This window comes from Battus philenor, unplaced genomic scaffold (assembly GCF_028537555.1).
Source record: "Battus philenor isolate CCGP_79_NKW_IND1 unplaced genomic scaffold, ilBatPhil1.0.hap1 SCAF_20, whole genome shotgun sequence".
Taxonomy (NCBI): domain Eukaryota; kingdom Metazoa; phylum Arthropoda; class Insecta; order Lepidoptera; family Papilionidae; genus Battus; species Battus philenor.
The window spans coordinates 415,416-436,919 of NW_027181683.1; the positions used below are offsets into that span (position 1 = coordinate 415,416).

Genomic DNA, 21,504 nt, shown 5'->3' on the forward strand with positions numbered 1-21,504 from the left:
ATACTCAGCATTTCCATTCAATGCGACGGATTATAATGACAAAGTGTTTTTTTCTGTTAAGGCGAAGTACCTACTCGAAATATTCAATCTTTTTTTAGTTTTTCACTAAGATTTTCTTTTCTTCATGCTTATATCGTTTACTGGTTCTAATCAGGTTATATAAAGTGATCAAATCTGAAATGTGGAACATTAATGTTGTTTTTGGTATTAAAATGGCTAATAACTTCTGGAAGTACAAAGTCTAAAGGAACAGAACTTTTGCCCACTGCAAGATATGCTCCCCTTCCCTCAAACATCGCCACGATCACCTGTTCATTTGCCATTAGATGTGTACGAAGTTATGCTGCAAGCCGATCTAGGGTTTTCCGGCTCCATCGAAATTGAGACCGTGGAAACAGGAGTTCCGGGGACTAAAAAAACCCACGGAAACTGGAGGTCCGTGGACTAAAAATATCCACGGAAACTGAAGGTCCGCGGACCAAAAAATCCACGGAAACTGGAGATCCGCGGACCAAAAAAATCCACGGAAACTGGAGGTCCGCGGACTAAAAAAATCTACGGAAACTGGAGGTCCAAGGACCAAAAAAATCCACGGAAACTGGAGGTCCGCGGACTAAAAACACGCTGGGTGATCGTACCCCAGTTACAACGAAGACGCACACACATGGAATGTCTATATCCGTGTAGGTGTATAGTGTAGTGAATGACGTGTAGTGTAAGTTACGAAGCGAGGAATATTGGGCGGTCGGGAGTGATAGGGGCCTCTCCAGGCCGCCCACGCTTTTAGGCGGCCGCGGCCTCCGAGTCTGTGTTTTGTGCATTGAGACCGAGGGAGCTCGCTGTAAGGCACATGTCCTGACGTCGAAAGGGCATGACCAGATCTGCACTGCCCGAATCCAGTGATTCACTAGGGAGCCTACCCGCTAGGCAGACGAATACGTACTAACGTCGTCAGAAAGTAAACGAAAATTCATTCTTAAACGGTTTTATTTAGTTCGACCCGTATGGAATTTGTTTATTTATTTGGGTCAAAATTAGAAATTGAAATTTAAGCACCTTCCCGTTGTCAGATTGATCTGAAATTTGGTACACACATTTAATTTAGATGACAATACAATATAATAAAATTAATAACATTATAAATCTATGATGACCGCCGATATATAATGGCGGATTACATATTTTTCCTTAACCTCCACAATATGGGTATCAAATGAAAGGGCTACACTAGTAAAACACGATGATTATGTCAAAATTTAAAATTCAAGATGGACGCCGTTCCAATATGGCGGACTAGGTACATATTTTTCCACAACCACCACAATATGGGTATCAAAAAACCGTTTAACTTAAAAGTTTTTTAAATATATTTATTATATTTAGTAATCCCAATTTACAATCATTTTTTCTTACAGTATTATCACTATGTTATATATTATTTTTGATAGGATTGGTTATTGAAGAGGGTGTACTATATACTATTTGATAGCATATAAAGTACACCTTTACCTCTTAAATACTTTTACGTATATACCTATCATCCTGTATTTTTAATCAGAATTTCTTACATGGATTTTTTTTTTATTTATATATATATATGGATATATATATATTTGACAAAAATAATATATGTATAAATATGTACATTTATTCTTGCAGTACGGCGGTAGTGGCGCGTTCAATTCCTGGTATATAATATAATGTAATTAACTTTGTGCAGTAATTATATGGGAAAACGTTCCAAAATACAACAAGATGGCGCATAAAAGATGGCGTCCGAATTCAAATTGGCGTTCGAATTTAAATTCGAACGTGCGAGAACAATTTTATATAAAAATATTGTAGTCGTACTGGCCAGTGATAAGGAACGAGGAAGCTACTTTTTTTTCACGGTTTATGATCAGTTCCAAGAATTGAATCATCGACCAATTAGCAATAAGTCACGACCGTAAAAAATAATAATTAAGTTTTAACATTCCCTTAACACTCAATATGCAATTCAAGGGTAAATGTAACTGTATATGTACATATATCATGCATATATCTACGCGTTTATATTGGCATATATACTTTCAATTGTTTCGATATTTTTTCATTTGTTTAAATTTTTATGTATTCACCAAAATGTTTCGTTAAATTTTTTATCATTAAAAATATTGACCTGTCACATTTTGACACAGAAAAAAAATATAAAACTTGCTGAACAATATTTAAAAAAAAAATTTTTCTATTTCACATGTTACAATTTTGTTTTTTTTTTTTTTTAATAACATCTTAACACTAATTTTATGACGAGTCGAGATCAATAGAGATCATTATAGTAACCGTTGATTATGTGTCAAGTGGATTGGCAAGTTAAGTATCAGAAAAGTCTTGAGGTTTTTGGTGTGAAAACCATGAAGAACTGGTTGGCGCAGCACAGAACGTACACCCACAAGATGGCGGATGACATTGTTAATGTCGACATGAGTCGCTGTTTTTCTGGTGTTTTAAAAGTTTGATACATTTTCAACACGTGAAAATACTTTTTTATCGCCATTGCAAATGTAATACATATGTGTAACTAACCTTTTAACAGTAGAGAACCATGGGAGTTGAAAGAGGTTCTGTGTTCCAAATGAAATAAAAGACAATAGTGTAAGCAACATAACTTGAACAAACCATCCAGCTTGGCGAGTCCAACTTCAAGAAAGAGATCACTCCTAGAATTCAACAAGAATGGGCAGCATTCAGGAAGCTGCAAAACATCTTTTTGTATCGGATACATTATACTGTTTACATTTCTCCTTTTGCTTCATCTATCGATAAATCGCACACTTTTCGTTTTTGTGTTTTCTTTGCAATCCGGATAAAAAAATCAAACAGATTTTTATTCGATTATCACTTTTCCTCAATCAGTACATACTCCGTACGTCGCCCATTTTGAGTTTTAACAAAAATTTTTCCTTAATTCTTTCTGAGGCATGTGCGATCCAAGTCAATACGATGCTTTATTTATTATTGTATATTTATAAAATGTATTATACCTTATTTGTTATAAGTATATGCTATATACATATGTATGTTTAACAACTCATTACTTATACTTCTACTATGATTGTCTGTAAGATATTGCCTTGTGTGATAAGACCGCCCATTGTACTTTTTTTGTATATAATTATGAAACTATTTATGTATTCAAAAGTGTACAATAAAGTATATTAAATATATAAATAAAAATAAAAATCTACACGTTCAAAATCCGATGCAAACTAATACATATTTATTATTCGTAGAAATAGCAACGACCATTTGTTTCAAGACAGGTGCGTGACTTTTTTAGTCGTTTCCTGTTTTATATGTTACTCGAAGTCTTTCGTCGATCAACGAAACGATTTTCTAGTCAATAACTTCGAACTTGAACTATTTATGACACAAAGTATATGTATGTACAATAAAATACTAAAAATCAATTTTAAATCTACCACTGGAGAGATTTAAAACCCATATATTATTGAAAAAACTATATTATTCTATCCAGGAAATGTTGTGGGTGCTCACACAGGAAGCTAGAACTGTTTTAAAACTATGTTTGTAAAGATTGTTGAGTTTCTCTCCGGCTCTTTTCAACAGAGCTGCCTTCCGAGCCGATAGCTTCCTATAGAGACAACAATGCCGACATTTCATGATGATTGAAGAACGAAGAAACACACCTGACGTCACTTCTGATAAATATCTCTCTGTTCAACAACAACATCAACAAGTCAACATCTACTATAATAGACAGCGAAATCCAACTCCCAGGAATGTTCCTGATGATTCGCGTTGGTGGAAGAATAGGACAAATTGCTTCAAGAAATAATCGACAACCTTATTTTGGATATATGCATTCGTATACAAGCACTGATAAGGGCTTGCGAAGGCAATACTCGATATTGATTTGATTTTTTATCGTGTTCATTTTAAAATTAAACCGATAATAACTGAAAAAGAAAATTTCATAAATCGCTGTTTTTTCATAACTTTTCAAAAAAATTTAGTAATTTGAGCAGAAGTAATTGTTTTGTATGAAATAAGTCGAAAACAATTTTTTTGTTCCCCTAATCGTACTGGTGTGTGTATTTTCATTGCACCGAAGCAGATAACAATGTCCCATAAGATTCAAGTTTAGAAAGCATATAATAAATAAATAAATTACGTCTGTTGTTTCTACGCCATAGAGAACGACTTATGACGCGGCCAAGGAGAAAAGAGGTTTTATTATTATATAAATAGTAATAATAATTGAACGCATCTTTACCGATGACTATGCAACTGGCGTCAAGTAATTTGACACTTGTTGGCCGACATTATGTCACTAGCATGTAACTATTTCAGATAATCGTACGCGATATATTATATATTTATATATTTTTTTTACAAAATCATCTGTTATTTTACACGGTATATATTTTCGAACGTTTTTTTTTTAATTCACCATGGCGAAAAAAGACAAGAAAAAGGTAATTTGATAAGTTCTATGATCATGTTAAAAATTGTTTATCTAATATATAAAATTCTCGTATCACGGTGTTCGAACTTGAACTCCTCTGAAACGGCTTGACTGATTTTTGCCAAATTTTATATGCGTATTCAGTAGGTCTGGGAATCGACTACTATCTATTTTCCATACCCTAAGTGATAAGGGTGGTCCACCCCTAAATTTTATTTATTTATTTTTTAGACAATTTTTTTGATTTTCATTTTATTATGATACAGCATACAAAAATACATACAACCCTAAATTTTCACCCCTCTACGATCAACCCTTATTTTTTATTTGTTAATTAAAAACTTTTTTTTGCAAAACAACGTTTGCGGGATCAGCTAGTAATTTATAACCATTGATTTGAGTGTCATATATTGTTCTTCGATTCTTTACATATATGACATATTAAAAAATATAGTTTCTATTATTATCATGAGCAGTGATGCGATCGTAGGAATTCCCAGCATAGAACCTTATATATTATTCACACCTTGTGCATTAATTATATAGGATTGCGACCTCTACAGAATGAGTAGCAGCGACCTCTGTAAACCATAATACATCTTGCGAACGCCAATTCACCTGCCAAGCGTGGTGATTATTGTATATCTCTTCATAGATATCTTTATTAAAGGCCTATGCTTTTTTTTATGGCCCCCGCTATTGAGAGCCTCTCGTACCCCTAACTTTTTGGGATTAGGGACTTTATTGGTCAATAATTTTTTTTTCAGTCTTTTCTTTATTTATCACTCTCTTTCACGCGTCACAATATCTTTCATTCTTTACTTTTGTCCTTCGCAATATCTTTTGTTTTGCTCTTTTATACCTTCTTTCTTTCCTCGCCTTTCTTCCATCATCTTCTTACTCTAAGGTGGCTAGGTACATTTTATTTATTTTTGTTTTTTAATTTTATGTTACATTTAATTTATCTTTATTTACACATTTATTTTACTTTCTTAATTCTTTATTACACATTTCTTTTTCTATTTCTTATTATTAGTTAACAATTTATTTTGTGCAGAGCTTATTAAGTACCTTATTCTGTACAGTTTTATTTCTTTCAACCGTATCACTCGCCACCCCACGAGCGAAAGATAGGAATGATTAGAGAAGAAAAGGCCAATGCTTTATAGTGGGCATCTATCAGCTAAAACGACTGTTGGACTTCTGGGGCCAGTTGCAATCGGTTCTATCGTAAATCTGGAGAATGTCGATGCCCAGCAGTGAACGTCTTTCAGTTGAAATGATGATGGTAATGATCCAGATTTTAGCTGGAAAATAATATAAACTTAATTTTATTTTTAAAGGTTGTAGAAACCTTTGAAGAGGAATATATTGGTGAAATTTTAATGGATCAACTAATTCCCGCAAACCAATAGTATTAATAAAAATATTATATTCAGATTTGAACACATATATTACTAATCGGAAGACGATAAGTGCTTCAACAGGTCCTATTTCAACAAGTGCTATTGGAAACCTATGGCCTATCTCGAGCAGTGAACGACCTATGGCTAAAATGACAATGTATAGTCGAATCCTTTTTCTTAAATTTTCTTCTCCTTTTTATTTTAACTTTAAGAGAAATACGTAACATAAGTTGATATGTCTAAGAAAGAACATATAGTGATAATAGAACGCTAACAACACTAAACATTATTTTTATTTTCAGAATGACCATCCAGAACCACCAGGTAAATATCTTCTATTTTCTTATTCATAGTGACCACACAATATACTAAAGAAGAATACAGAAGTAACAACGCTTTAGATAAGACAAAACTTAAATCATTTACACAAATACATATATAGATAACATTGTATATATGTATTCAAATAAAATTCATTTGAAGCGACCACAACCGGCATAGATTAATGCGCGCTACAATTTTAACATATATATCTATCTCTGTCGCACACATCTTCCGTCGCCTCACACAGACGACGCATGTGATTGGTTGTAAAGTAAGGATTTTGATTGGTTGTCTAAATAAAGTTAGTTCTAGGATTCGTTAACGTGGTTTTAGGGTTTTTGTTAAAATTCATTCTGTTCTCTATACTAAAGTTTTACTTTCAACTCCAAGAAGACTTCTAAACATTATCTAATAGATTCAAGCGCTACTTTACGGAAGTCCATCTTAAGTAAGAAAAGGGCTAATATATAGTTACTTCCGCTATTTAGCAGTAGTCGTGCAATAAAGTGCATCGCCCGCCAGCCCGCTGATAAATGCGCATGCGGCAAACAATACGATTTACACAACTACCACCGTTAAATCACTCAACACGTCTTTCACCACTCCACGGGGCATCCTCAAGAGTAATGTTACACATTTGTAACGGTGGTTGTTGTGTAATTCGCATTGTATTAAACAATAAGACTGGCATTGATTAATGCTCAAAATGTGTATATATATATGTATATATGTAAGATTGTATTTCCAGAATCGAACCCATGACTTTCGATCGCAAGTCTCGTTTCTCTAACGCCGGGCTACCACTTTAGAGATCAAAAATGTGTAAACACATATTTAAATGTATGTTATATCAATATATTGGCTTTCCGAAGGTGCTTGATAAAGCCTATTCGTATAAATATTTTTTGTTTTATTGTTTATATATAGATCTAGTTTTTTTATATATAAACATTTGAAGGTATCATTTATTATTTGCTTATTTAAGGAGAAGAACGCTGGTGTCTGTAACATATAACGACATATTAGAATGAAACATCTTATAAAATATAATTTTTTATAATAAAAAAAAATATTTTTATGGTCACAGTAAATTATTGGAAATGTAAATTACAGAGTCCGAAGTGCTGGAGGAGACGCTGGTGGCCACCACGGACCTGGAGCAACCAGTTGAGGAGGTCCAGTATACCGACACCTCTTACACCAGCGCCTCGTTCGAATCCTTGCCTCCAGTGGAAGGTAAACTTGTTTATTCTCATTACTTCAGATCAGGCAATCATTATCAAATCATGCCCACTGCAAGGTATATGCCTTCACCAACGAATTTTTACCATGGCCCCTATTTTTGTAGACCCAATGGTAAAGCAGGAAGTATTCGTAAAATTAATATGTGTTCACTGAATATCATTGTTGTCATGCTTCCCTGTAACCACTCTTTATATCTTCCATTCATTCCTCTTTCTTTTTCTTGATTTTTTTATATACAATATCTCGAATGCAGTAGCCGAAAAATTAATTTCCAAGCTTTCTTTCATACTCTACCAGGATTTTATTGTTCAATGGACTTCTTTAATATACTACAAAATAATTAAGAGGCATTAAGGTAAGATAAACTTATTATAACGACAAGCCTCTTATATATATATATATATATATAAATAAATCATAATTTATGTATATATGTTATATATATATATATATATATATATATATAACATATATACATAAATTTACAAACCTCCAATGATTTATGTCAACACATCATATAGCAAAAGTAGCATATTTAAAAAAAGGATGTGGCTGGAGAAACTTAAACTTCTTATATTCAAAACACAAGACTTGCACGAATATAATTTTAGACAAAATCGGGCGGAATACATTGTCTTGCAATACTAGTTTCACAGTTTGATCGATGGTTCATTGACAACGAAACGAACGTAACGAAAAGTGTGGGGGATTTTTTATCAAGGATCAAGATTGTAGTATACTGTATGTAATAATTTATACATTATGTACATTTGTTAGCTTTGTAACAAGATCTTAGTGGAATACACCTCTTAGAGACTAGAAAAGCGTGTTACATGACGCAGGTATGTTGCATACAGGTTATTGATTGGTTTGCTTTAGAAAGGCGAATATAAATTGTAAAGTAAGGTGTAATTGTTATTTAAATCTCCTGGGGCATTAGAAGGTGGGTATCTATTTTCCATCGGTTTGTAGGAATGTCTGTAACATTTGTTAAGCATCTGACAGTCAAAAGGTTTAATAATGTCTAAGTTACACGTGTTAAGAGTGTGATAAGAGCCTTGTTGATTCTTACTGCAGGTTCTATGACCTTCCTATAGAAGCCTAGGAACGTCTGGTGACTTTTATTATTGATCACTGGTTAGTTCCCGCCAGGGTTTCCTCCTCGACCCTTTCTTTCAACTGAATTCAAAGTCATGTTATAAGAGTAAGAGGAAGATACAACAGTTTCGAATCACCTTATTTTTAATGAAATCAGGCGTTACCTTGCGGAAGTCCATCCTAAGTAAGAAAAGGACCAATATTTAGCCACTTCTGCAACAAAGTGCACGACTACCACTGCGTGTGCGGAAGTGGTTAAATATTGGTCCTTTTCTTACTTCGAATCACCTTTTTACTTCTGGAATAATTTTTTTACTTACATAATTTCTCCTTCACTTTTCCGTCTAAGAACAAGATAAACATCATTTTTTAAAACTAAAATAAAGGATACTCAAGACGTAATGCTAACCAGGGCTTAATAATGTTTACTAATTCATACCTTGAGAAAGCTTTTAACATTTATTATTATTTTACAGAAATTAAACCGATCAAGAAGAAGAAAGGGAAGAAGAAGGCGGAAGAGGTATTTGCTATTTTTGTCTCATTTTTTCTATTCATTTCTTTTCAACTTTTATGTGAAGAGAAGTTTTGGAAGGGACCAATTTAATAGAATCTTCACTTACAATCAATCCCTTAGCTTAGAAGTATATGTATATTCGTCCAAAAAGAGAGGAAACAGAGAAATACTCAGTATCTGACACACATCCAAGCCGATAAACAAGTTTTTAATGGAATCAGGCGTTGGCACTCTCTATGTTTGGCACTAATCGGTGTAACATAACTCCTGAAGATGCCCCGTGGGGGGGTGAAACACGTGTTGAGTGGTTTAGCGGTGGCGGTTGTGTGATTCGTACTGTTTGCCGCATACGCATTTATCAGCGGGCTGGCGGGCGGTGCACTTTGTTGCACGACTACTACTGCATGTGCGGAAGTGGCTAAATATTGGTCCTTTTCTTACTTAGATAAACAAGTTCTCATAAGACAAGGCTACGATACAGAGGCAGGTTCAAGGTCGATCACCATCTACAAGGCTCAGGGGCTAAAAAGCGAGGTGGTCATCGTTGTCCGTCGAACAACATACACCCTCGGGCTGTATAACAGTGTCCAGCGGTGGTAGCGATATCACGTCACACGAACTCGCACATGTATCACACGAACTCGTGCGTGTGATACATGTGAGTTTCACACGCACGAGACTCAAGATGCGATCGCAAGGTTCATCGATGTGAATACGACAACCGCCGCACATACTGGCGCACAACCTGAGGATACCAATATGGAGTAGAGATGAGGAAGCAGTCACACGAAACGTCATTTTAAAACCTGAACATTGTTAGAGCGTTGTAAAAACAAAAACAACCCACCAATGATTTAAAAAAATAATCATAATATTTGGTTGACTTCAACTTAGTTTTAAATGGTAATCTTAAAAACAGCACAAGACATCAATGATTTAAGAACCCAAAATTAAGGCTAGAAAATAGTTTAAGACACTTAGTATACACTATTTCATGAAAAATCGCAAGCAAAAAAAAATCGGAAATATAAAATGTCATTGTTAAAACGAATGCACGGACGCTAATGTTTGTGAAATGTAGAAAGGTAAAACATTTATATTGGTAATATTATTAAGAAAGCAGCTTTAAATCTTGATCCTATAATGTGGAATTTTCCAGATTGAATAGTGTTTTAAGGAACAATCCTTTTTTTAACAAACAGAAGAGAACGCCCACTTATCGAACTCCAAATACTTACACGAGCTATAGCAAATTTTCAAAGATTATTTAATTTATTTGATGCTTCATCTTTCATCATCTTCGTTTCAACTATAAGACCTCCACCGATATAAAGCCTTTCCTATAAATTTTCAATTGTAGTGGATCAAGGTGGCCTGGATTTAGCGTCTTCTGATCACCAAATCCAAGGCTTATATTCATCTTGTGGGTGGACTTACTTTGCTGCTCCTACCTCGCTTTCAACTCCAGAACCTTGATGCTCCAAGCTATCTATGCTGCGCGCTTATATGTTTTGAAAATATAGATTAAATTTGAAGACACTAGATATTTAAATATCAATTATAAGAAAACCACGTAGACTAAAAAAGCTAAACATGTCGTCACTACTCAGGTTGTGGAGGTAACGAAGAAAGCGACATCCTTATTCGACTGGTCTGACGAATCGATTGCAGGTGAGTATACAATTTAAATTTTAACACCCATAGAAATGTCTATGATTTTTAAACGGTTTTATTTAGTTCAACCCGTACGAAATTTGTTTATTTGGGTCAAAATTAGAAATTGAAATTAAGCACCTTCCCGTTGTCAGATTGATCTGAAATTTGGTACACACATTTAATTTAGATGACAATACAATATAATAAAATCAATAACATTATAAATCTAAGATGGCCGCCGATACAAAATGGCGGATTACATGTTTTTCCTTAACCTCCTCAATATGGGTATCAAATGAAAGGGCTACACTAGTAAAACACGATGATTATGTCAAAATTTAAAATTCAAGATGGACGCCGTTCCAATATGGCGGACTAGGTACATATTTTTCCACAACCACCACAATATGGGTATCAAAAAACCGTTTAACTTAAAAGTTTTTTAAATGTATTTATTATACGATATTTCAAGAACCTTAATATCGATTCTCGAAGGTTTTGGTAGGTTGTAAACAGGCTGGACTACGGATTCACACGTAGAGTAAACGTAATTGGAGTCATAAAGGTATAAGTAAGGAGAGGTCATCGGTCTGTCGCGTTGAAATACAAAAAAATAATTAACATATCATTATAAAGTATAATTATGTTAGATTTAGTGGAATTTTCAACCGTTAATATATTAACCTTACAAGGTTAGCCTGTGAGTTGAAAATAAAGACATTTAAATTAACAATTCATTTTGGAATTATATAGATTCGCCTGTTTTAGGAGGTGCGTAACAAAAGGCAGTTAAATCTTTAGATGGCAATTATAAACAGACATTATGATTTACCAAATGTTTTTTTTTTGTTAAAATCTATATGTTCGTTATATTTTCATATGATTTAATGTAAGATAATTGATTATACATATACACACACACACACATACATATATGTATATATATACACATATATATATGTGTGTGTGTATATTTATACACATTACAGCATTTGTTGATAAGCGACTATATATAAAAGATGTAGCAATATACTGTCAAACGCGCGAAGTTCACAGTGATGTATCAAGTGTGCGAAGTTCATACCAAAATGTTAAATTTACAAAGTTTTATTAGAAACTTTACTTTCTACACTTTTACTCATTTTTCCAATAGATAACTATAATAATACAAATGCATTCCTTAGTCTTTTAAGATATAGTCAACGAAAAAACCAGATCTAATCACAAATGGAAATGGAAATGAAATGGCTGTGAGCGGTGCCCAGCTGTGTGCGATCTGCCCATCGCTCGTGCAGCTGATGACTGTTAGGGCTGAAAGGTTTCCACACGAGCCGGTAGACGCGGTATGGGTAGACCCCCCCTTTAGGTAGACCGAAGACATAATAGTGGTCAGTGGGCAACAAAAGATCTGTCATTGGGAGTGACACCTTTTAGGGACTGACATGAATGAACGAACGGAAATAAAAATTAATTTTTATATACATGCAGGATCGTACAATTGAAGGCTTTATGATTTTTAACGAATTGTTGTTATTAAAACAAAACTTTATTATTTCCGTCTGACAACTTTGACTTAGCGCTGCAACATTATCAAATATATTTCACTTAGTGCAAAAAACTAACAAAGTTAAATGTAACAACTTGAAAATGATTAAACTGCCCATGATCACATGCTTTGACCAATAAAGGTTAAACTAAACTCAACTAAAGAGACCAGATTATGATATCATGTAGTATTATAAATAATGGAAATTTAATTATATCACAGAGGAAATACAACAAGAAGAAGAGGAAGATCAAGCGGAAAAGAAGAAAAAAGGCAAGAAGGGAAAGAAAGAGAAGAAGAAGGAAGAGATACCGGCTTTTGAAAAGGTATAAAATAAATATTTCATCATTTTTTTCATGTCATCCGATAGACGTTTATTGGAAGGCATAGACGATATTACATCAATTGAAAAGGAATGGCTAGTTTCTAATTGTTATGTTATAAGCTCAAGTTTTAGACTTTTATTAAAAAAATAACTATTGCTTAAAGAACAGTTCAAACTTCTGTAGAACTTTCGAGAAGTAAAAAGAAATTTAGTAAGATATTGCGTTGACACCTATTTTCATTGTATTACATACCATCGTCACGTCTATCATCTTCATTGTTTTATTTATCAACCTCATCATCATCATCATTTTAGCTGCAAGTCCACTGCTGGACATCTACCTTCTACATAGATTTTCAGTAGGACCAGTTGGAAGTGACCTGCATTCCACTTTTACCGATGAAACTACGTTCCGTTTGCCGGTCTATAGCTTCTAGAACCTTGAGGATCTAACAGCCATCTGTTCTGGACACTACATGGCCTGCTGATTTAGTTACTTTCGTGTGTCGTTGGATTACCTAATCCCTCATTTGATATCGTAGAGAAACCTGATGAGTTCCAGAGAAGATAGAATTACATGCTAACATATACAAGCTAATCTACCTTTAAGGCGAAATGATATGTTTTCCCTTCAAAATGTAAACCATGACACTAGTCAAAACAGTTAGATCCATGTATTCTCAAGTATAATTTATGGAGTGAGACAACCTTCTATTTTAGACCCTTTTCCTCACAGTTATCGTTTTAGAAATATACTTTTTGCAGAGCTGATGTGATGTTTATCGTCAGAATTACTTCTGTTACCAACTCTACCTTGCCTCACTTTGCGTACGATTCTCTAAATACTTCAACGTGATTTGCAGCGTCATCTAGATTCGAAGCAATTCATTCTTCTCTGGACAACAAGTCTATTTCAAAACGTCCCCTGTCTTTTGCATTAAATGCAAAAGTATTATTAAATTTGTGTGTAAGCACATGAAAATATTCTTGCAAAGTCTATAATATATGCAGCATTGTTTTTTAGCAGTACATTTTTATATTGATGTGCACTTTCTTCCATGTTTAGGAATGTGCTTCTACTGTTATGGAAGTCTTGTAAGATTACACAGCTCGTGACTTTTTGGTATTAAAAAAAGTATACCCATTTTATAAGGAAATTTTATTAGATACGTTCGTCGAAAATCCTAAGGGAATATGAATAGGGCACGAGACAGTAAAATTCCTTCAGTCATAAAGAAATGGAACACTTTTTATTGTTCTATTTGTTATTCATAGCGTCCCCTTTCAATAGCAGGTTCAATATTTGACTGCGCGACGAGGGCAGTAGCCGTTTGCTGTTCACAAAAATATGTTCTGTATTTAAAATTTACTAGAATTCGCTAGAACATTCAATTGCAACGCGTGATTAATGTTACGTATTCTGTCCACGTTAGAATATTGTTTTAGATTCTTGTGCAAGTTGTTAACAAAATATGCGTGCTAAACCTATATGTACTTTATAGTGATACAAAGTTACTCTACCAAGATCGGATTGACAGTAGAACTTATAATATATATCCAGTGTAACTAAAATAAGAATTCACCACAGCCTAAAAACTGGAAGAAGATGGCAAAGAAAGAAAGAGAGGCATGGCTCGCACAGAAGATTGAAGAGTGGAGAGCGGAGAAAGAGGCCGAGAAGTTAGTCATACGCTATTGCGGTTTACGTAGATCGTGAATTAGATTTAATAAAAATTGTTGGTACTTTGATACAGTCCAATTAGTAGTACTTATCTATATAACTAAAATTACGTATATATTACAGTTGGTTGGTTGTTGGTTGGAGAGAAAAATATGTATATACGTGTAACCCCAAAGAGAAATGTACGTCATACTAATGGCAGTTTTAAGTGGATATTTCAGCAGTGGATATTTTATTACTAAAATCATTTTATAATAGATGATTTTAGTAATAAAGTGTACATTGTTAGAAATGTCCAGACTCCCCATAGATTTCCAAAAATGCCGCTAGGATATTCCGGCGATCGTACACAAGATAGTTTATTTTTTAAAATGCCCCTATTTTAGGGACCTACCGTGCTCCCATACCATGTTTAAAAAACGACATTATTTACAATAAATTTTTCACTATTTTTTTTTTTTTAAATTCCATCTTCCTCTTTAGTCCTTCTTAAGATCCTTCATTCATTCCTCTGTTGTGCTTCTCTTCTATTCCTTTACATACACCACCTCTCTTCCTTTGCTTTCCCATCAGAGTACTGTAACAATTCTAAATTCTTATTGTTGATTCATATTTTACAATTTTTATATTCATTTAAGTTATATTTTGTATCCATTATTTTATTTTGTTTAGGTTTTTCACAGTGTGGTCGCAATGTGTGTCTCTTCTATTGACTTACACCTTTTGTCCTTCATATTACTGTTCCGATAATCTTCTTACAGTACTCCAGAAATATCCAGCATCCTCCCTCTGGGCTAACTACAGAGGCGATATTACTTTCCTTTATTCTTTCCTGCATCCGAAATGCTTATCAACTGTTATCTCTACTCCAGAATCTTAGAGCTTCACGGCTGTTGTGCTTTGTAAAGTGAGAAACATTTAATTTGACAGGCAAGCCATCCTGGCGGGCGCCAAGGAAAAACGGCTGTCCGAAGCCAGAGCTCGCGCCGCTCTCATGGCCAAGGACAACCAGGAACAAGCTGTCAGAGCAGATCTGCTAGTCAAAACCATTTCCCTGTTCCGAAGTAAGTTTGTTTAGCGGAATAACGTAATAATACTACGTATTGATAAGTGTAGAACTCTATAGGTATCCAATAGAACTGGATAGTATCCAGGGTTCTTCGAAGATCTTTCTAAGATCGATAGTCCACTTTTCTTCTTTCTATCAGCTGATGGACGACCACTGCAAGACATGGATCTCCCCACATCTAGCGATTTCTCGCGATCTTAACTATATCATCCGTCCACCTAGTGGGGGGAATACCCACGCCGCGTCTACCGGCTAAAATTATTCTTAAGTAAGAAATCGAGAGATCAATATTTAGCCACTTCCGCACATGCAGTGGTAGTCGTGCAATAAAGTGCACCACCCGCCAGCCCGCTGATAAATGCGCATGCGGCAAACAATGAGAAATACACAACTACATCGTTAAATCACTCAACACGTGTTTCACCCCTCCACGGGGCATCCTCAGGAATAATCTTACACCGATTAGTGCCAAACACAGAGTGACTCTGTGTTGTGTCGTAGTCTGGGATAGAATTATTCTTGGATACCTATAAAATCCTCAATCACCACGCTATCTTCCAACATTATATTTTAACTATTAAACCTCAAAATGCCACAAAGTTCAATTTTTTTGATAATTTCAGAATTTGAACTACAAAGAGTGAACTTCTTGAAGAAGAAGACAATGAATGCCGCCGTAAGTAAATTTCTAAATCAAAAAAATACGTTATCTCAAGGATTTGGTTCTTTGAATTCTTGAATTACATTCATAGATGTGAAATATCTAATATTCGTCATCATAAGCAAGAAGCCAATCTGCACCAAGTAGTTTATAAAAGTTATTAACCTCCTTTGTCCTTTCAATAACATCTAAAATGCCATCTGGTGTTGGTTTCTTTTATCGGCTCTCTTCGTTTGAAAGTTTCTGAATCGGCAAAATCAATGGAATTATTTTTATTTTACGGAAACAAAATTTAAAAAAAGAATACATGATGTAAATATATCCGAGCACAGACGTATAAGTACGACAGCTTATCAATTGACATATTTATATATGTTAATATATATTGCTTGTTGACTACGCACTGTGTTTTTCCTTATTAACTATATCCATACAATGTAATATCACATTTTGCGATAATACCGCTCATAGTACTTCATTTTTTATCCTATTACATATAATTGCAAAAAGAGTAAATAAATAAAAATAAATAATTGTGTTATAGACAATGGATCAAGACCAATATTACCATAAATCAGAAAATGAAATGACTCGATTGATTGATGAATACAGATATTGATTTATGATCATTTTTTTTTCAAACTCTGAGACGTTTTCTATAGATTTACTATAATATCTGTTTGAAGCGGCTCTTATTTACCGTACCCCTAACTTGTTTACGGGTTAAGGATTTTTATTTCGGTTTAATAATTTAAACACACACACACACACACACACTTATTTTTTCCTTCTATTCTACATTTCATCTGTATTGCCCTTTCATTTCATTTTCCCTCTTTTCCTTTTTATTACGTTTATCACAATTTTTCTACATAGTCTAAGAAACTCTGATTGCACCTCATCATTCTTGATAAGCGAAGCTATAGCATCCTCGCAGATCCTAGTGCCTAACCGGCATTCGGAGCCGACTCGGAATCCTCCGAACTCGTGATAGTTGGCCAAAAGGTGGACCACGGTCTAGTCCACGACTGGTTTACAGAAGCACGAGGGATCCTCCATGAGCTGAAACCGGTGAAGGTACTCGAAGAACACCCCGTGCCCCGTGAAGAGCTGGACAAAGATCGCATCCACCTCGACACTGCGGAACACGCGGTAGGCTGAGATGGCGTCCGGGAAAAATTTCCATGTTGTCGACGCCGTCGTACCTTCCATGTACCTCGTATTCCATTCGTCAAGCGTTCCCAGCCTAGCTGTCGTTTGACGAATGTGATGGGGTATTCCTCGTAGTCTGGTCTTCTTTTGCAGTTCAAGGCCGCGTCCTTGGCCAGTTGATCCGCCCTCTCATTCCCCTCCATCCACGCCTCTGCTTTCACCCATAAAAACTAACATTCTTCCCATCCTCTCTCGCTTTCATAAAATTTTCTTTTATTCTTAACGCTAATGGATGGAGGGTGTCAGGTCTCGCGATTGTCTAGAGAGTCACTCAGTATGGCGCATGGCAGTGCCCGTCTGTTCACTTGTAACACATTCTACATACCTAGTTCTAGTATGTTATGTTTTACTAATCGCCAATATGAAAACGCCACGTGTACGGAGGGTAGAGTAAGTCTAGTGAAATGGAAATGTCTAGGAACATATATTACATGAACATTGCTATTTATTAAATGTTAAATTTTTGATTGATAGTGGCAGCAATATCTGCGCTGTGATGGACTTCCAGACCCTCGAGTGGTGACTCAAATGAACACCTACCTTCATCTCTGGAGGAAGGAGGATGTATGTGATGACAACGACCTGTCAAGACGGTTCATTGAGGTCCTACCGGTGGGTATACCATCTACTCTTTCCCTTTCTCTTTCTGCTTTTTCTGTACAATTTATAGAAGAGAATGCATAGCTGATCATTTGATATCAATATATGTATGTGTATATTTTGTTTAAAAAACTTGAAACGAACATAATTTTGACTTGATTAATCGACGCAGAATGATTAAAAGTAAAATTTCTGATTACAAATACAATCACAGCAATGTGATTCTATTTGTCACGCCGCTTTATTTTAATATCATAAGATATTTTACAATATTTAGCCGTAAAAAAAACATGCGCAATTATAAAAAAGTGACAGATTCCAAATTTAAAAGATTTTTAGTACTTTTTAATTATAGTAATATTTATGGCCAGATACACACATAATTGTATTCCGACAATCGAACTAGCGACCTACGATCGCATGTCTCAGTTCTCTGCCGCCGTGCTATCACTGTTATATATTGTCTATGCCAATTTATTCAGATGCTGGAATTGCTGGATGAGCTTCTTGCCGACCCGAGCCAGTTCACTAAGCTGCAGATTGAAGGCTTTACGGAGGTAAGTTTTATACTATAATTAAGTCCAGTGAAAGTTTGAATTCCAGTCTCGCTTACACGGAAAGATAGAAAGGAACATCGCCTCATTGGGGAATAAAGAGGAAAGCCGGCAGATCTTTCTGGATTATTCCCGGAAGGTTATAGGGATAATAATCAAAAACAAAAACATAGTGATAGTAAGAAAAGAAAGAGGAGATGAATTGTAAATTATGTATTATGTAATATATGTATTATGACGAGGAAATTTTGTGATAAAATTGTTATATAGATATAAGATATTAATATTAAGAGAAATATAATTAATTAAATAAGTTATAAAAGGTTAAATAAATGTAAAAAACAAAATAAATATTGTAAAGTAGCGCGGAAAGAATGGTTGAGGAAGTAAAGATGATGTAAGAAAGGTAAAGGAATGAATAGGGATGAGAGGTATTGTGAGGGATAAAAGAAAAAGATAGATATAAGAAGAGTCAGCAAATAAAAAAGAACTTGCAAAAGCCAAAATTGTCCCTGTGTACTCAAGATGGTGGAATGTACGAAATGCCCCCAAAACTAAGAGCCTTCGCGAAAAAAGGGATTATTTACAAGGATATTTTTAATTGCGTGCTCAAAACAATATAGTAAAATATTCTATGATATATGTAGTACAGTAAATATATATATATATATATATATATATACACATATATATATATTCCATGTCACACAAAAAGTGTAGTCATGTTGATTTCCTAGTAGAATCTAAGACATAATGTTTAATACATTTTGTGTGATAGATAGCTTTAGTTGATATAACAAACAAACAAACAAACATACACACAGAGACATAGACACGCATTATTATCATTACTATCTGTTTGTTTTTCTTTTTGTATAAATAAACATTTCATTCGTGTATTAGGGAAGAGCAGAATGTCCTAAAAGTATATACTACTACCAGTGTTCGCGATTTTGCGTGGCATTTACCAAAAAAAATATTTAATCTAGTTCTTTTTCTGACTTAATTTTTTTTTCTGAAATAAAATTAGCAATAGGTATTCCTTATTACATTAGCTACTTGCCAGTATAAGTGTGGTCAAAATCGGTCGTGCCATTTCAGAGATAAGCCGGAACAAACAGACAGATCGACGGACGAAAAATTAAAAAAATGCAGTGATAGTCCGGCGGTAGAGGATTCGATTCCCGGAATACAATCTTATATAATTTACGTGTTGTTTATTAATTATATAGGATTGTCACTGCTCATAAACAAGTTTCCAGAGGTTTTTTTAATTTGACCCCCGCTATTGGGGACCTCTACTTCCACCCCCTTTTTAATTGGAAACAGGGTTTTGTATTTCCTAATAAATTATTTTTCACTAGAATTATAATTTTCGTTCTCGTCTTCCAAAGTTCATTCTATACACAAAATCTTTATTCCTCCTTCTATCATTCTACAATTCCATCTTCGTTTCTCGATCATTCCATTCCTTTCGTACATCCTCAAACACTTCAGTTATCCATTTCTATTACAGTATTACAGTTTTAATTCGTTTAATTATTTTCTCGTGTACATCAATGTTATGACGGATTTATTTTACAATTGTTTTTTTGAGGTTAATACATCATGTTTGAATTCGTTTTTAGATTCACACGTTCTTTCACGATGTTCCTTATTTTTTTCAGGTTCGCACGGCGCTCCGAGATGAACTCTCCAACGCTATCCACGCAGCCTCCTTCACCCTCCTCCGAGACCTGGAGCACAGATTCAAGTGGGACTCCATCAAGCTGACCACATATGAGCGCGAGTTCAAAGGACTTCGATTGAACTTCTGGGTGGCTGTGCGAATGCCTACCAGAAAGCCGAAGCCAATGGAACCGGAACGGTATTTATTTTCATTCAAGCACTGCTTCAGTATGAAAGTTTAATGTAGTAGATATTTATTTGTTTGTATGTATGTGTTTGTGTGTATCCAAAAGAACAGTTAATTATATCTGAAATTAAATTTTTAGAACCTATGCTCTGCCTCCGTAAACAAACACGACTGACTATGTTGTTAATTCTCCTCAATAGATGGCGCTTTACGAACTAGCGCAAACTTAATTTTAAGCTGATGATTATAGACTACTAGCTGTTCCCGCAAACGTTGTTTGCAAAAAAAATAAGGTTTTAATTAACAAAATAAATAAGGGTTGATCGTAGAGGCGTGAAAATTTAAGGTTGTATGTATTTTTGTATGCTGTATCATAATAAAATAAAAACCAAAAAAATTGTCTAAAAAATAAAAAAAATAATTTAGGGGTGGATCATCCTTATCACTTAGGGGTACGAAAAATAAATAGTAGCCGATTCTCAGATCTACTGAATACGCATATAAAATTTGGTAAAAGTCGGTCAAGCCGTTTAGGAGGAGTTCAAGTTCGAACACCGTGACACGAGAATTTTATATATTAGATTGTATTTATCTCATGTAATGGATCTATTATGAACATTTATTTTATTGTTTATTTGTCGGAACGTCTTACACTACACACTACACTTTCAGTGGTATAAAGGAATTTGCCATAATTACCGTGAACTTCGTGTGATTGCAGCGAGCCAATGGAGCTCTCGTTCCCGGCCATGCAAGTCAGCATCAGATTGCCCAAGATGATCGACGGCTCGTGTGTGTGTGTGAGGGCGGCTCGCTCCATGGTGGACCTTCTGAGTGAAGGTTGCCGCACATTCAGCCTCGCCGTTGAAATGCCAGACAGAGATTTAGGTAAGATTCCTCTTCCTCATTCCTATTAGAAGAAGGAACCTTTCATCTTGTAACTTGAATATAAAGTAAGTTGTACTGTCTTGACTTATCGAAGATACTTATCGAAGCTTATTGCCAAAATTTTCTTTGTCCAAATACAATTACGGACGGATAATTTCTCAAGGTCTACAGTCTTTCATCTACTTCCTCGTTTCCGCCCATAGACGCTCACTGCAAGGCGGAGGCTTCCACCAAAGATATCTATGACAGGATATACCATAATAGTCACTCTTGACAGGCGAGTTGGCGTTTGAAGTGTGGTATTATGTACACAGAGGACGCTGTTACCAATCCTCTGGAATCTTGTTTGTGAGGATCAGCGAAAAGTTGCCAGCTGCCATTAAAGATACTGCATTC

At 34.9% G+C, this 21,504-nt stretch overlaps 1 protein-coding gene across 1 annotated transcript in view; it reads left to right on the forward strand.

The window, feature by feature from the left end:
• The first annotated feature begins 7,382 nt into the window (after positions 1–7,382).
• Positions 7,383–21,504, forward strand: part of LOC137922918 (dynein axonemal intermediate chain 7 homolog) — a 55,958-nt gene continuing 41,836 nt past the window's right edge. Inside the window, exons 1-11 of the mRNA XM_068766029.1 lie at positions 7,383–7,437; positions 9,021–9,067; positions 10,672–10,732; positions 12,486–12,589; positions 14,177–14,268; positions 15,200–15,333; positions 15,962–16,014; positions 17,686–17,823; positions 18,294–18,368; positions 20,033–20,232; positions 20,942–21,108. Coding sequence (XP_068622130.1) covers positions 14,195–14,268; positions 15,200–15,333; positions 15,962–16,014; positions 17,686–17,823; positions 18,294–18,368; positions 20,033–20,232; positions 20,942–21,108 — 841 coding nt within the window. The 5' untranslated portion in view covers positions 7,383–7,437; positions 9,021–9,067; positions 10,672–10,732; positions 12,486–12,589; positions 14,177–14,194. The remainder of the gene's footprint in view (positions 7,438–9,020; positions 9,068–10,671; positions 10,733–12,485; positions 12,590–14,176; positions 14,269–15,199; positions 15,334–15,961; positions 16,015–17,685; positions 17,824–18,293; positions 18,369–20,032; positions 20,233–20,941; positions 21,109–21,504) is intronic.